This window comes from Somniosus microcephalus, chromosome 24 (genome assembly GCF_052327205.1).
Source record: "Somniosus microcephalus isolate GS21.2 chromosome 24, FLI_Smic_1.0, whole genome shotgun sequence".
NCBI lineage: Eukaryota > Metazoa > Chordata > Chondrichthyes > Squaliformes > Somniosidae > Somniosus > Somniosus microcephalus.
Window position 1 is genome coordinate 13245335 of NC_141010.1, and position 15405 is coordinate 13260739.

Below are 15405 nucleotides of genomic sequence, written 5' to 3' on the forward strand. Positions count from 1 at the left end.
GCCTTATCTGAGGAAGGATGTTCTTGCCATGGAAGGAGTGCAGCGAAGATTCACCAGGCTGATACCTGGGATGGCAGGAATGACGTATGAGGAGAGATTGGGTCGATTTGGCTTATACTCACTGGAGTTTAGAAGAATGAGAGGGGATCTCATTGAAACTTATAAAATTCTAACAGGACTAGACAGACTAGATGCAGGAAGGATGTTCCCGATGGTCGGGGTGTCCAGAACCAGGGGTCACAGCCTAAGGATAAGGGGTAGGCCATTTAGGACAGAAATGAGGAGGAATTTCTTCACCCAGAGAGTGGTGAACCTGTGGAATTCTCTACCACAGAAGGCAGTAGAGGCCAATTCATTAAGTATATTCAAGAAGGAGTTGGATATATTTCTTAAGGCTAAAGGGATCAAGGGATATGGGGAGAAGGCAGGGACAGGGTACTGAATTTGGGTGATCAGCCATGATCGCATTGAATGGCGGAGCAGGCTCGAGGGGCCGAATGGCCTACTCCTACTCCTATCTTCTATGTTTCTATAAGTTCCTTACCGAGCAGTGCATTTACCCACTGAGCCACAAGCATTTCCAACACTTTATTCCTAATGGATTGTTTTATGTTCGTACCAAATGGCGAGTTCTGCAACAACCAGGTTCTGACCTCTTACCTTTTCTGTTGCCAGGACTCGACTGTAAGGACTCAACACCGGCGTCAGGCTGCCAGAGTTCAGCAGCTTCTCAGCTAGACTGCAGTTCAGAGTCACAACAATCAGGCTCAGCTTGTCTTTAAACTCTGCTTCATCCTGCCGGAGACAATGACGGGAAGTTTATTCGATCTGGCGTTGTGGCAGGTACAGACTGACCCTTCCCCCGCAGCGGCCCCAGTCTACTGCAGATAACGGAATTACTGGCAACTCAATGGGAAGGAGGTGATAACACTTCAACTGATGGTTTCACACTAATATCTAGACCCGGGGCAATGCAGCAGGTTTCAGCTTCAATACACTGTAGTTGCCAACTCTTGTTTGACATATTCCTGGAGATTTCATCATGTGACCTCTCGCCTCCCCCAGTCAAACAGCCTTTAACCCCCCACCCAGCCACGTTACTTTTATAACTAATAAATGTTTTTAATGCCCCAATGATTTTTCTCCCGGGTCGCTCACGGCCGTGTCCGCCAGCTTGATCTTTAATTCCTGGAGGCTCTGGAAAACCCTCGCAGGCTATAGAGAACCCACGCATTTGCGGAAATTTGAATGGGCCGCCCAGCCTGTTAAAGGGGCCGCCCACCCAAAAATATTTAGCGGGAACATTTGGTTGGCAACCCTGTAATCCACAGCACCATGAGGGCTGTGGCACAGGATCACTCGCCCGTTCTCCAAATTTCTTGTGCGTTTTTAAAAGAATCTAGGGAAGAGGTAGCAGAGGTGTTACTACAGGTATTTAATAATTCATTAGAAAAAGGTGTGGTGCCAGGGGACTGGCGGACAGCTAACATAATACCCATATTTGAGAAGGGAGATAGAACATGTCCAGGGAACTATAGACCAGTCAGCTTAACATCGGTGGTAGGAAAAATAATGGAATCCCTACTAAAGGAGAAAATAGAAGAACATCTAGAAGCCAAAAATATAACAATGAACAGTCAGCATAGATTTCAAAAGGGAAAGTCTTGCTTGACCAACCTCATTGAATTTTTTGAAGAGGTAGTAGAGAGAATTGGCATGGGTAATGTAGTAGATGTAATTTATCTAAATTTTCAAAAGGCCTTCGATAAGGTACCACATAATAGACTAAGGTACCACATAATAGACTAATGAACAAGGTCAGAGAATGCAGAGTCAGGGGACAAGTAGCAGAATGGATTGCTGGCTGGCTTCAAGACAGAAAGCAGAGAGTGGGAGTAAAGGGTAGCTATTCACAGTGGCAGAAGGTGGGTAGTGGTGTTCCACAAGGATCAGTGCTGGGACCACTGCTGTTCACAATTTATATTAACGATTTAGACTTTGGAATCAAAAACACAATTTCTAAATTTGTGGATGACACCAAATTGGGGGGGATAGTTAATACTGAGGAGGACTGCAACAAATCACAGGAGGACATTAATAAACTTACAGAATGGGCATATAATTGGCAAATGAATTTCAACACAGATAAATGTGAGGTATTACATTTTGGTAGGAAGAATAGGGAGGTCACTTATTACTTCGAGGGTGAGAGTTTGGGTGAGATAGAGGAAAAAAGGGATCACTGAGAACAAATACACAAATCATTAAAAGTTGCGACACAGGTTAACAAGGCCATAAAAAAGCAAATCAAGCACTAGGGTTTATTTCTAGAGGGCTAGAATTGAAAAGTAGTGAAGTTATGCTAAACTTGTATCGAACCTTAGACCTTGGAGTACTGCGTACAGTTCTGGTCGCCATATTATAAAAAGGTTATAGAGGCACTGGAGAGGGTGCAGAGAAGATTTACAAGGATGATACCAGAAATGTGAGTTTATACCTATCAGGAAAGGATGAACAGGCTGGGTCTCTTTTCTCTTGAAAAAAGACTGAAGGGTGACCTAATAGAGGTCTTTAAAATTATGAAAGGTTTTGATAGAGTGGATACAGAATGTTTCCACTTGTGGGGAAGAGCATAACTAGAGGCCACCCAATATAAGATAGTCACCAAGAAATCCAATAGGGAATTCAGAAGGAACTTCTTTACCCAGAGAGTGGTGAGAATGTGGAACTCGCTACCACAGGGAGTGGTTGAGGTGAATAGTATAGATACATTTAAGGGGAGGCTAGACAAGCATATGAGGGAGAAGGGAATAGAGGGTTATGCTGATAGAGTTAGATGAGGAAAGATGGGAGGAGGCTCGAGTGGAGCATAAACGCTGGCAATGACTGGTTGGGCCGAATGGCCTGTTTCCGTGCGATATATCCTCTGTAATCCTATGTATGGGGGCACGCGGAGGAAGATCTGTGGGGCAGAAAAAAATCTTTAACATGCAGTTCCCCTAAGTTCCTGATAGTGGCGCTGCTGTCTAAGTTATGCACTGCTCTCAGCAGCCCCACCTGCAGACGCTTTGTGGTTCTGCAGCCCTACAATAAATCATGGCAGTTCTGGAGTAAATGTATTTTGACCCCATTTATTTTTCATGCCTACACTCTTAAAATAATCTTGTAAAAAATAAAACGTTGTGAGATTTATGGTCCCCTCAATTTTGGAATTTTGATTAAAATCGGTAAACCAATTTTGATTTCTAGATTTAGATAGAATCATTGGAGCCGGAGGCGGGAGGATCGGGGCCGGAGGGGGGAGTCCGGGAAGGCGATCAGAGGCCTCATGGGGGGGATTGGAGGCTTCGTGGGTATGGGGAATTGGAGGCCTCGGGGGGAGGTGATCGGAGGACTGGAGGGGGGATCGGAGGACTGGGGGGTAATCGGAGGCCTGGGAGGGGGAATTGGCAGCCTCGGGGGCAGGGGGGGGCGGATTGGCAGCCTCGGGGGCAGGGGGAGGGCGGATTGGCAGCCTCGGGGGCAGGGGGGGGCGGATTGGCAGCCTCGGGGGCAGGGGGGGGGATCGGAGGCCTCAGGGGCAGGGGGGGGGATCGGAGGCCTCAGGGGCAGGGGGGGGGATCGGAGGCCTCAGGGGCAGGGGGGGGGATCGGAGGCCTCAGGGGCAGGGGGGGGGATCGGAGGCCTCGCGGGGGGGGGGGGTCCGCGGGGGGTGGTTAGGTAGGGGCGTTGGATCCAGAAGGTAAGTGGAAAGGCACTTATCTCCTGGATCCAGTGGTTCTCGCCTTACTTTAGCTGGCGGGTTCTCCGAGGCCTGAGAAACCCAACCAGCCGGAGTTAAATTTGAAATGGTGGTTAAATCTAAGGCACGCAGCCTCATGATAATATTTAAATGGACGACCCACCTCCTGGGAGCGGATTGGCTGCTGCCGCCCACTCCCCCCCCCCCATCCTGCCTCCGTTAAAACCAGAAGTGGGCGGGTGGGGCCGGGATTCATTCTTTTAACACTTTAACCTCCCACCTGACCCCAACCCACCTGTTTTTTTGGGGGTTAAAATTCCCGCCCTATGTCTATCCTATTGAGTTGGCTCCCCTCTCCAACAATCTTACAGGCCACTCACTCTCTCCGGTTCATTTGCAGTCTCCTAGGGAGACAGAGATTATCCCTGTTGGTGCAGCCAGTCCACTCTGGGATCCGAGTTCAAATGGGGCTCTACATTAAATATGTTGGAGCAAGTTCAATCCAGTTCCTAGCAGGGTGAGGGCCACAGCACAAAACTGCCCACAGTTGAACACAAGTTGGCAATCTCACACAGAGTGGCCATCGGATTGAATGGCAGACATAGGACATAGAAACATCCACACTGGGCCACCAGCGGGGGGTCGCTCTCCAATTTTTAAAAAATTGTTCCTGGGATGTGGGCGTCGCTGGCAAGGCCAGCATTTATTGCCCATCCCTAATTGCCCTCGAGAAGGTGGTGGTGAGCCGTCTTCTTGAACTGCGTGGTGAAGGTGCTCCCACAGTGCTGTTAGGGAGGGAGTTCCAGGATTTTGACCCAGCGACGATGAAGGAACGACCGATATATTTCCAAGTCAGGATGGTGTGTGACTTGGAGGGGATCTTGGAGGTGGTGGTGTTCCCATGCGTCTGCTGCCCTTGTCCTTCTAGGTGGAAGAGGTCACAGGTTTGGGAGGTGCTGCCGAAGGAGCCTTGGCGAGTTGCTGCAGTGCATCTTGCAGATGGTGCACACTGCAGCCATGGTACGCCGGTGGTGGAGCGAGTTCTCCAGTGGTTGGGGGATGCAGCACCTTGTTGGAGTAGGAAGCGAAGGAGCTTCATTCTGTATTTATCTCACGCTACCCTTGGTCTGGGATTGCTTTATGCTGACACGGGAATAGGCAATATTGGAAAAGACATTCTAATCTCTAGCACCGACCTCCTTCACTGTCATGAGCTCAGAAAAAAATTACTGGTGTATTTTTTTAAAGTTAAGTGGAAGCAGATACCCTGAGGTAGGCAGTGAAATTACGGCAGGCTGTGTCCCCATTTCTCATTGACGACAACTGAAACCTTTCCTGGGCTTGTTGCGAATGCAGAAGAAGGGTTCGTCGCTGGGACCACTGCTTATTTTTGTCCAGCTCGACTTGAGCATTCATAGCTTGAAACATAGGAAATGATAAAGAGTTAATAGCCAGACATTAATAGAATGAGTGTACACTGAAGCCAATAACTATACACTAAGAGACTGACAGTGTACACGGGAGCTAATGGCCCCGGAACTTGCGGTCAGTGGCAGAGCGCAGGCGTTTGTTGCCGGCCCCGAAGTACGCTTCGCACAAAGATCTCACAATCCCTGTGGCGGGAACGTCGGGTTTTCCCACATTCAATTCAAATCAACGGAGTACAGTGGGAATCCCATAGTGCGAGCTGCTGTGACGTCAACAAGCTATCTAAGCAGCCAATCAAAAGGCAGAATTCTCACTGATACCTGGGATGGCAGGAGTGACGTATGAGGAGAGGTTGGGTCGATTCGGCTTATATTCGCTGGAGTTTAGAAGAATGAGAGGGGATCTCATTGAAACTTATAAAATTCTAACAGGACTAGACAGACTAGATACAGGAAGGATGTTCCCAATGGCGGGGGAGTCCAGAACCAGGGGTCACAGTCTAAGGATAAGGGGTAAGCCATTTAGGACTGAGATGAGGAGGAATTTCTTCACCTAGAGAGTGGTGAACCTGTGGAATTCTCTACCACAGAAGGCAGTTGAGGCCAATTCATTAAATATATTCAAGAAGGAGTTAGATATATTTCTTAAAGCTAAAGGGATCAAGGGATATGGGGAAAAAGCAGGGACAGGGTACTGAGTTTGGATGACCAGCCATGATCTCATTAAATGGCGGAACAGGCTCGAGGGGCCGAATGGCCTACTCCTGCTCCTATCTTCTATGTTTCTATGTTTCTCACAGACAGCGAACAAGGAAGTGAGTAATCTCTTAAAATTCGGACTTTTAAAAAAATGTTAGGGAGAGCAAAAGAAAGATTGGGGCTCTCTCACGGGGAAAAGGCAAAACCTGAAATAAAGATGAACAAACTTTAAAATAAATTTTTTTTATAAAGCTTCTTAAAAATAATTTAAAAAAAAATTAAAATGGACTAATTCCGCACTGCACAAAATTAAAGTTCACCAGGCCCTTAGCCTCTGTTTAGCAGTCAATACACTGTTAAAACCCTAGTGACCCCTAATCCCTTTGGGTCTAACTGTCAGTGGGGAATTTAACAGTGTGATTACAGCGGACGAGCCAAAGCTTTCGTCAGTTTCGATGGTTTGAGAGATTACGCAGATTGTCGGCTCTGTGCGAGTGGGGTAAAACATAGAAACATAGAAAAATAGGAGCAGGAGTCGGCCATTCAGCCCTTCGAGCCTGCTCCGCCATTCAATGCGATCATGGCTGATCCTCGATCTCAATACCATATTCCCGCTCTCTCCCCATACCCCTTGATGCCTTTTGTGTCTAGAAATCTATCTATCTCCTTCTTAAATATATTCAGGGTAGGGGGACAGAGCGCAGCCAGTTTCAGAGCTGTCAATGACGGACTGCAGCTTCGGGATTTCCTCATGCGCCTGCGCATTAGACAGATCCCGAGGTTGCGGTCACTTTCAAAGGCGGAATGGCGACAAAATTTGCCAGTTCGCTGTCATCCCGACTGCAAATTCCAGACCAATATCTATACACTAACAGACCGACAGTGCACACTGGATCTGATTGCTATACATTAATAGACTAAGTGTACACAGGAGCCAATAGCTACACGTTATTATAGAATAAGTGTATGTTGGAACTGATGGGCTGTACATAAACAGACCGACGTTGTACACTGGAGTTAATCGCTATACGGTTTCCTCTTGCCATTGTCATGTCACTGAGTGTCAACAACAATTCAATTGCTGCTGTAAATATGAGAGTCTAGAATTCCATTAAATCCATAGGTCAGCAATTCACACTAACTCAGCATTTGAACTTCTCGCACGGGCGATGCTCCAGGTGATGATAAGAGGTTTGCACAGACAGAAAAAGGCGCTGTGGGGGGTTTGCTGCAATGGTACAGAATGTTCAGGCACAGGAAAGTCAAGAGTTTTTATTTTGTTCACACCCGGTGTGCCTGCACATACTTTCCAGCAGGGACCACTAGCTGCAGTCATTAGCAGTGTCCTCAGTCCTGCCCTGGGTGATGTCCGCAAGTCAAGCAGACTAGAGGGGAGAAGAGAGGAAACCAGCAAGAAGGAAACAATGGACTAGAAATAGATGAAGATAAATTCCGTACGGGCAAAGCGTGGCGAGGCTGGCGGAATCCAGCTCTAATCCTATTTGTGCTTACCGAAACGCTGTGGAATTCCATGTCCTTCTACTTTTACACAGGCCTGCACTTCAAAACTGTAAAACAATGTAAAATATATTTAAAAAAATTAAAGACATATTAATAATATGAACCGGAGATGTTTATATTTATAATGAATACATTATCCAGTGTTTCCTGTCTTTGAATCAGAGAACGTTACCATAAAGGGCCGTTCCCCCATCAGTTCTCCACGAACTACCACAGTCTAATCCCACTCTCCTGCTCACTCCACCTACACTTTTAATATTCCTCTCTTTCAAGCAACCACTTCCTTTTTAATAGAATTAACTGACTCTGATTCAACAACTCACCCTGTGGTAGAGAACTCAGCATTCTAACCACCCTCTGTGTAAAGAATCTTTTCCTAATCTCCTCTTTAATTATGTTAACGATTCTCTTAAATTTGTGCCCCCTCAGCTTACCAACCAGAGGAAACAAAGAACCACTACTTACCCCATCAGGATCATTCATCATCTTGCAGACTTTTATCAGGCCGTTTCTCAGTTCCAGTGAAAAAATCCCATACCTCTCAAGTCTCTCTTCATAACTGCAACCCCTTCATACCTGGTAGCATCCCAGTGAATCTTGGCTGCACATCTTTCCACTGCTTTTATATCCTTCCTATAATGGGGTGTCCAAAACTGTACACCTTACTCCAACAGCAGTCTAACTAAGGTCCTGTGCAAGCTCTACAACACTTCCTTGCTTCTGTATTCTATGGCTTTATATACAAATTTGGTTTGCCTTTTTACTACTGACACTGCTGTCTTTAAGGACCTATATATCTGCACACCAAGGCCCCTCTGCTCCTCTACTCCATTTGAAATCGCACCATTTAAGGTGTTCTTCTTTTCTCTATTCTCAATTCCAAAAACATACGACTTCATATAGCTCTCCACATTGAACTGCCTTTGCCACCTGCCTGCCCACCCTGCCAGCCAAACCATGTCATCCCGTAGTCTTTCACAATTCTCATCTTACGATCTATTTATCCCTCTGTAGTAATGGCAACTGATGGGCGTGAGCAACCCAATTGTTCCAAATAGCTTGATACTTGCATTAAATAGCTTCTTATCGTAGTGCTGAAACGCCCCCAAACGCAGTTGTAGCACCGTGACCACGGTTGCGCATGCAGCAGCCATTTCTGCTCCAGCCCTGAAATGAATGGCCAGTTAATCTGACGATAATGGTTGAAGCAGGAACATTTGCCAGGACACTGAGAGAACTTCCTGCTCTTCCAACAGTGCAATGGGATCTTTAACGTTCCTCTGAACCTCTAGAGCGGGCGAATGGGATCTCAATTTAATGTCTCAAACTAAACGAAGAAGTCACATTCAAGCCCCGTCCATCAGAAGCCCCATCCTGCTCTTCTGAATGAAGATTTTTGGGGCTCTTCATTCATTTCAGCTGGTTCCTAAGGTCCACTGCATCTGATGGGTGCCCACAGAGGAATATCTGCCTTACTCTATTACCTGATCTGGGTGCTGCTTTATAGCTGTTACTCTGCACACAGTGGGAGGTTGCTCCATTCTCAGTACTGTCACTTATTACACACACATTCACTAGAAGTTTCTTACCATGTCACAGAGGATTGAGACTGTGGCAAGTTACAAATCTTTAGTTCTGGATTCAGAATATCTGGCATAAGCAGGAGTTGGGCTTCTGCTGTTATGACAGGCCTCGCTCTGTTTAGAGAAAAGAGAGAACTTGTCAGCATCTACAGCGGTCAGTATAGTGGTATTGTATCTCAACGCATCTCCATGGTTGTGAGGCCAAGCCCCAGGTTTGAGGGACATTTCAGTTCCTCACACTTGTATGTAGAGACCTTAGACACGGCTGTCAGGGGCTACAGCGTTCACTGGTTGTCCAGCACACTTGCCATCGACAAGTGTGAGGTCCTGACCTTCATGCTCCTGTGGTTGAATAACGTGCTGACATCCACTGCCCAAACTCATGCGTAAACCATGATGACTAGGGGGGGATGTACCAAAGGGAAGCCATCACTCCTGGAACAGTAATCCGGCAAGAGTCAGGAGGGGGCCAGATTGGAAATTACAGGCCTAGAAATTTGGTTGCATTGTGCCCGTTGTTTGGGCACTACGGGTGCAGAATTGGGTGTAAAATGGTGTCCGAGCAGCGCGCCCACACATCTTGTGAGGGCAGTAGGGCGGCCGTTAGGGGCGTGCGCTGGCAGTATGGTAAGTAGGCAGGTCGTGACGTCAATCAGTGTGCAAGGCTGATTTATCGCCAGCGGTGCCATTTTCATCATCATCGCTGGAACTAATGCCTTGTGTTAACCTCACACAGTAAGTTCGCAGATGACACGAAAATTGGTGGGGTGGTAAATAGTGAGGAGGGTAGCCTCAGTCTGCAGGACGATATAGACGGGCTGGTCAGATGGGCGGAACAGTGGCTAATGGAATTTAACCCTGAAAAGTGTGAGGTGATGCATTTTGGAGGGACTAACAAGGCAAGGGAATACACAATGAATGGTAAGACCCTAGGAAAGACAAAGGATCAAGGGACCTTGGTGTGCATGTACATAGATCCCTGAAGGCAGCAGAACAGGTGGATAAGGTGGTTAAAAAGGCATATGGGATACTTGCCTTCATTAGCCGAGGCATAGAATATAAGAGCAGGGAGGTTATGATGGAGCTGTACAAAATGCTGGTTCGGCCACAGCTGGAATATTGTGTGCAGTCCTGTTCACCACACTATAGGAAGGATGTGATTGCTTTGGAGAGGGTGCAGAGGAGATTCACCAGGATGTTACCTGGGCTGGAGCACTTCAGCTATGAAGAAAGACTGGACAGGCTGGGGTTGTTTTCCTTGGAGCAGAGAAGGCTGAGCGGGGACCTGATTGAGGTATACAAAATTATGAGGGGCATAGATAGGGTAGATAGAAAGGAACTTTTTCCCTTAGTAGAGGGGTCAATAACAATGGGGCATAGATTTAAGGTAAGGGGCAGGAGGTTTAGAGGGGATTTGAGGTAGAACTTTTTCACCCAGAGGGTGGTTGGAATCTGGAACTCACTGCCTGAAAGGGTGGTAGAGGCAGGAACCCTCACAACATTCAAGAAGCATTTGGATGAGCACTTGAAATGCCATAGCATACAAGGCTACGGACCAAATGCTGGAAAATGGGATTAGATTAGACAGGGCTTGATGGCCGGCGCGGACGCGATGGGCCAAAGGGACTCTTTCTGTGCTGTATAACTCTATGACTCTATGAGCTGAACATGCGTTCAGCAGCAGCAAGGACCCCCCACCAGTGCTATTTAAAGGGATCATCCACATCTTTCAGGTAACTTGTTTTTTGATTGTTACTGGCTCTGTGTAAGTTTGTGGAAGTGTTTGGAGCTTTCTAGAGTTGTTTAAAGTTGGTGAATTGACAGGGAGTGGTGCTGCAAGTGGAGAAGGCCTTGGTTCTGACTTCAAGGGTTCTGCTCAGACCACTTGCTCCCAGTCCTGGGGGCGCTAGTTGTCATCCCCCTTGGCCTGCAGCATGACAGGGAGATGGAGCAGAGGCAGCGAAGAGCAGGACAAGCTACTCACAGAGGGAGGAGGAGGAGGGGGAGGAGGGCTCTCAGTAGGAGGCCTTACCCGCCTAGCTCCAAGAGAGCAATTCTCTTACCTCAACCTGAGCCAGGAGCAGCGTGCGAGGCGTCTGCGCTTTACGAAGGAGGTGCTCACAGAACTCAGCCACCTCTTGCAACCAGACTAGCAGCCTCCCTCCAGGGCAAGGACAGCGCTGCCAGTGGCTGTTAAGGTGACCGTGGCCCTGAATTTCTTCATCGGGATTCTTCCAGGCTGGAGCAGGCAACATCAGTAACATCTCACAGTTCGTTCCACTGCTGCATAAGAGAGGTGACAGACGCTCTTTGTGCCAGGAGAGGGGACTTCATTGTCTTCTCTCCGACCAGAGAGGAGGAGCGTGCACGTGGCTTTGCCAGGATAGCGGACTTCCCCATGGTGCGGGGCACCATCAACTGCACGCACATGACTTTGCGGGCACCGTATCTAAATGCTGAGATGCACGGCGACCACAAAGGTTACCACTCGCTGAATGTGCAGTTGGTGCGTGACCACGCTCAGCACATCATGATGGTGAATGCCCGGTATCCTGGCAGCAGTCATGATGCTTTTATTCTGCACCACTCCGCTGCTCCCTCAGTCTTCTTCTTTCTCACACTTGCCTCCGCAACCAGTTCCAGCAGCCACTGCAGGCACAATGCACCTCCACTTTAAGAGGTGCAGTCTGCCTTTAAGAAGTGGAGGCTAGCTTTAATTGGAGCGCGCCTCGCAGGAACTTGGCCCCCCGCTTGAGCAATCAGCTACTCAGCAGCTCGTTAAGCGCTGGGCTGAACGCTACAATCATGTAAATGAGTAGGCAGCATGAATTTTTAATAAATATATTGTGCAACATATGGATAAGAGCAAAAAAATTGTCAAATCTCTTCAAAATAGAAGGGTAGAAATTACAATGGGTGTTGCTGCAATATGAACACTTAATATGCTTGGATGAAATTCTTTTCTGCGCTGCTTTAATATCCCTGAATACTGCTGGCCCCCTGGAACCATGTCCCAGTGTGAGCCTGCACTTTCAAGACAGGAGAATCATAAACAGTCTTTGCTAGAGAATAATTCAAACTATTCCCACTGCCTTGCTCTATTCCCATAGCCCTGTATCCTCCGCTGCTTCAATATTCCCTTAAATAATGCAATGGTCACCGCCACAACCATTCCCTGTGGGAAAGCATTCCACCCCTCTATAGGAAGAACTGTCTCCTAACTTCTCTGCTCACTCATTTAATAACAATTTAACCCACTTATTTTATACACGCGAATGCGCCTGTTAAAACAGCACAGTGTGCAATTTGCCACAGGCCCGTTTAGCAGTCGTAAGGGAGCAATCCCAATCGTAATGTCTATCCAACTAATCGCTGTACAAGGTGAGTCAAGAACAATTGCCTCAGAGCTGATCCCGCTCCAGAGCCGTAACTTCCTCAGACTTGCAGCAAAGCGGGAGCAATTCCGAGGGGAGTTCCCAGCACAAGTGCAAGTCTTCTGAGTGAAGCAGGATTAGAGGGAGGGGGAATAAATGGACCAGAGTTGGGCAAACACAATTCAGTCGCCATTTTAAAATGGTCCAATCTGTCTGTATTTTTTATCTAATGTACATTTTGTTTTCATATTATTATTTATAGTTAAATAGCAAAGGATGTGGCAATTTGGGAGGCAGAGGAGTAGAGGTGTTTGGAGCATAGGAATTTCACTGCGGTACAGGTTGAGGAACAGGAAGATGTAAAACTAAGGCACTACAGCACCACCACTAGCAGGAGGGTGTAATTACAGCGTGACAAGTTTACATAGGCAGTTAAGCAGTTTCCATTATCAATGTGGACATAGGAATTTATAATGGAAGTGTGGCCAGACGTCAGATTTTTCAATGTATTTTAGATAGAGACAGGTGTTCTTTCTGATGCCATCACTTCAGGAAGATGCATTACAATCACTGACCTCTGCTGTCTCCCCTCCCCTCCCCTCTCCTCCGAGTTCTAGGTTTGTTATTGGCTGGGACCCAGAAACAAAGAGTAGAGGTCAGGGAGCATGTGGTTAAAAAACCACAGCTTGCTGAAGCTGACACAGGCTGTGAAAATATTAGCAGCTTCATAACAGCGAGTGCAGGAAGGACAGATTTTGATAGATTCCCTTCTTTGGTGCCCACTTATGCACTCAAACAAACTTTGCAAGAAATGTGAGGATTTTCTCAGGTGAAGAATCTAACATTTCAAGCTGCCCAGTGATAGTCACTGTCGTGGCTCAGATATGGAGACCAGGCACTTGGGCAAGGTACCAGAATACTGCCGTCACCTGGAAACCATATCTCAGACTATTGCCGTCACCCTGGAACCATATCCCAGAATACTGCTGGCCCCCTGGAACTATGTCCCAGTGTGAGCCTGCACTTTCAAGACAGGAGAATCATAAACAGTCTTTGCTAGAGAATAATCCAAACTATTCCCACTGCCCTGCTCTATTCCCACAGTCCTGTATCCTCCGCTGCTTCAATATTCCCTTAAATAATGCAATGGTCGCTGCCACAACCATTCCCTGTGGGAAAACATTCCATCCCTCTATAGGAAGAACTGTCTCCTAACTTCTCTCCTCACTCATTTAATAACATTTTTAAATTGATAACCCATTGTCACTGACTCCCCAACCAGAGGGACAGACTTTCCATATTTGCTCTATCAAAACCCTTCATAATTTTTTTAAACATCTATTAAATCTCGTCCTAGCCTTTTCTGCTCCAGTGCGAATAGTCCCCGCCTCTCGGGTCTCTCCTCATAATTATCGGGGTGAAAAGTTAATAAAAATAATTATGGGAAAGGAATGAAAATGGATCACGAGTCTATGGTTCATTCCTCCCCTCAAAGATGGTTTGCTAAACTCTCTTGTTCATGAAGATAGTGCCCCTTTAATAGCAAATTCAATTATGAGGCTAAAGTGTTCTTTATTCCTCTCTACTACATGGTTTATGATGGGTTTGTATATATGGTGCATCGCACTTGCCTCCATTCATAGTGTAGTGGAATAAAGATCGCTTCAGGCACTATTCTATGAATGGGTGAGACAGAGCCATCTCATGCAGATGTAAACATATTAGCGTGCAGACAAAGATGGCTTGGGGAGGTGGCAGATGACCAAGTTAAAGTGTAGCCCTGAAATTGTGTGGAGTTTGCACATTCTCCCCGTGTTTGTGTGGGTTTCCTCCGGGTGCTCCGGTTTCCTCCCACAGTCCAAAGATGTGCGGGTTAGGTTGATTGGTTATGATAAATTAACCCTTAGTGTTAGGGGGATTAAATACGTGGGGTTACAGGGATAGGGTGGGATATGTGTTGGTGTAGGGGTTACGGGGATCGGGTGGGATATGTGTCAGTGCAGGCTCGATGGGCCGAAATGGCCTCTATCTGCACTGTGGGGTTTCTGTGATTCTGTGATTCTGTGAAGGTCCTCACCTGTATAATAGAACTCTATCAGCATCATGGGCACCAACAATCAAATCTGTAAAAGAAGGAAGAGTACACATTAAGGCAATATGTACAGAGCAACAAGGAACCAGCTTCTGGGGACAGTTCCACTGGCGCTGACAGTGCTGGATGCAGTTCCACTGGCGCTGACAGTGCTGGATACAGTTCCACTGGCGCTGACAGTGCTGGATGCAGTTCCACTGGCGCCGACGGTGCTGGATACAGTTCCACTGGTGCTGACGGTGCTGGATACAGTTCCACTGGTGCTGACAGTGCTGGATGCAGTTCCACTGGCGCCGACAGTGCTGGATACAGTTCCACTGGCACCGACAGTGCTGGATACAGTTCCACTGGCGCTGACAGTGCTGGATGCAGTTCCACTGGCGCTGACAGTGCTGGATACAGTTCCACTGGCGCTGACAGTGCTGGATACAGTTCCACTGCCGCTGACAGTGCTGGATACAGTTCCACTGCCGCTGACAGTGCTGGATACAGTTCCACTGGTACTGGAAGTGTGCTGGGATACAGTTGCACTGGCACTGGCAGTGCGCTGGGGCTTGGTTCCACTGACACTGGCAATACTCTGGGGTTCAGTCCAAGTTAACCCCAGTCAGTGACCATATAAGTGCAGTGGCCATTGTTGAGACGTGAATCTAGACCGTGAGTGTCAGCAGGCTATTTAACCTTGGAAGGAGTCATTGCCGAGCCCCATACTTCCTTTCACCTGATGTCCACACGCAGCCCTTCCCCAGCAGAACTTACTGGTTAACAATAAGGAGGGGGAAGCAAGGCTGATTATTGTTCTCTGCTGAGTGCAGAGGCTCTGAAACCTTCTGTTGTGCTTCAACTGTTGCCCCTGCTGAGATCAGATAACTCAACACAGACTGGCAATCGACCCTGGGACTCTCTAGTCTGTATGCCTCGATACTAGAGCAGGTCTTCAGGGCAGATCCATCTCAATAGAATTAAA

General features: G+C 47.4%; 1 protein-coding gene across 1 annotated transcript in view; it reads right to left on the reverse strand.

Moving 5' to 3' along the window:
* The window catches only part of LOC147101075 (integrin alpha-8-like), a 135281-nt gene that overhangs the window by 36157 nt on the left and 83719 nt on the right, over nucleotides 1-15405 (reverse strand). The window contains exons 14-18 of the mRNA XM_085966230.1: nucleotides 14424-14469; nucleotides 8979-9086; nucleotides 7381-7436; nucleotides 5009-5160; nucleotides 661-795 (exon numbers count right to left, since the gene is read on the reverse strand). Of these exons, the coding sequence (XP_085822356.1) occupies nucleotides 661-795; nucleotides 5009-5160; nucleotides 7381-7436; nucleotides 8979-9086; nucleotides 14424-14469 (497 nt within the window). The remainder of the gene's footprint in view (nucleotides 1-660; nucleotides 796-5008; nucleotides 5161-7380; nucleotides 7437-8978; nucleotides 9087-14423; nucleotides 14470-15405) is intronic.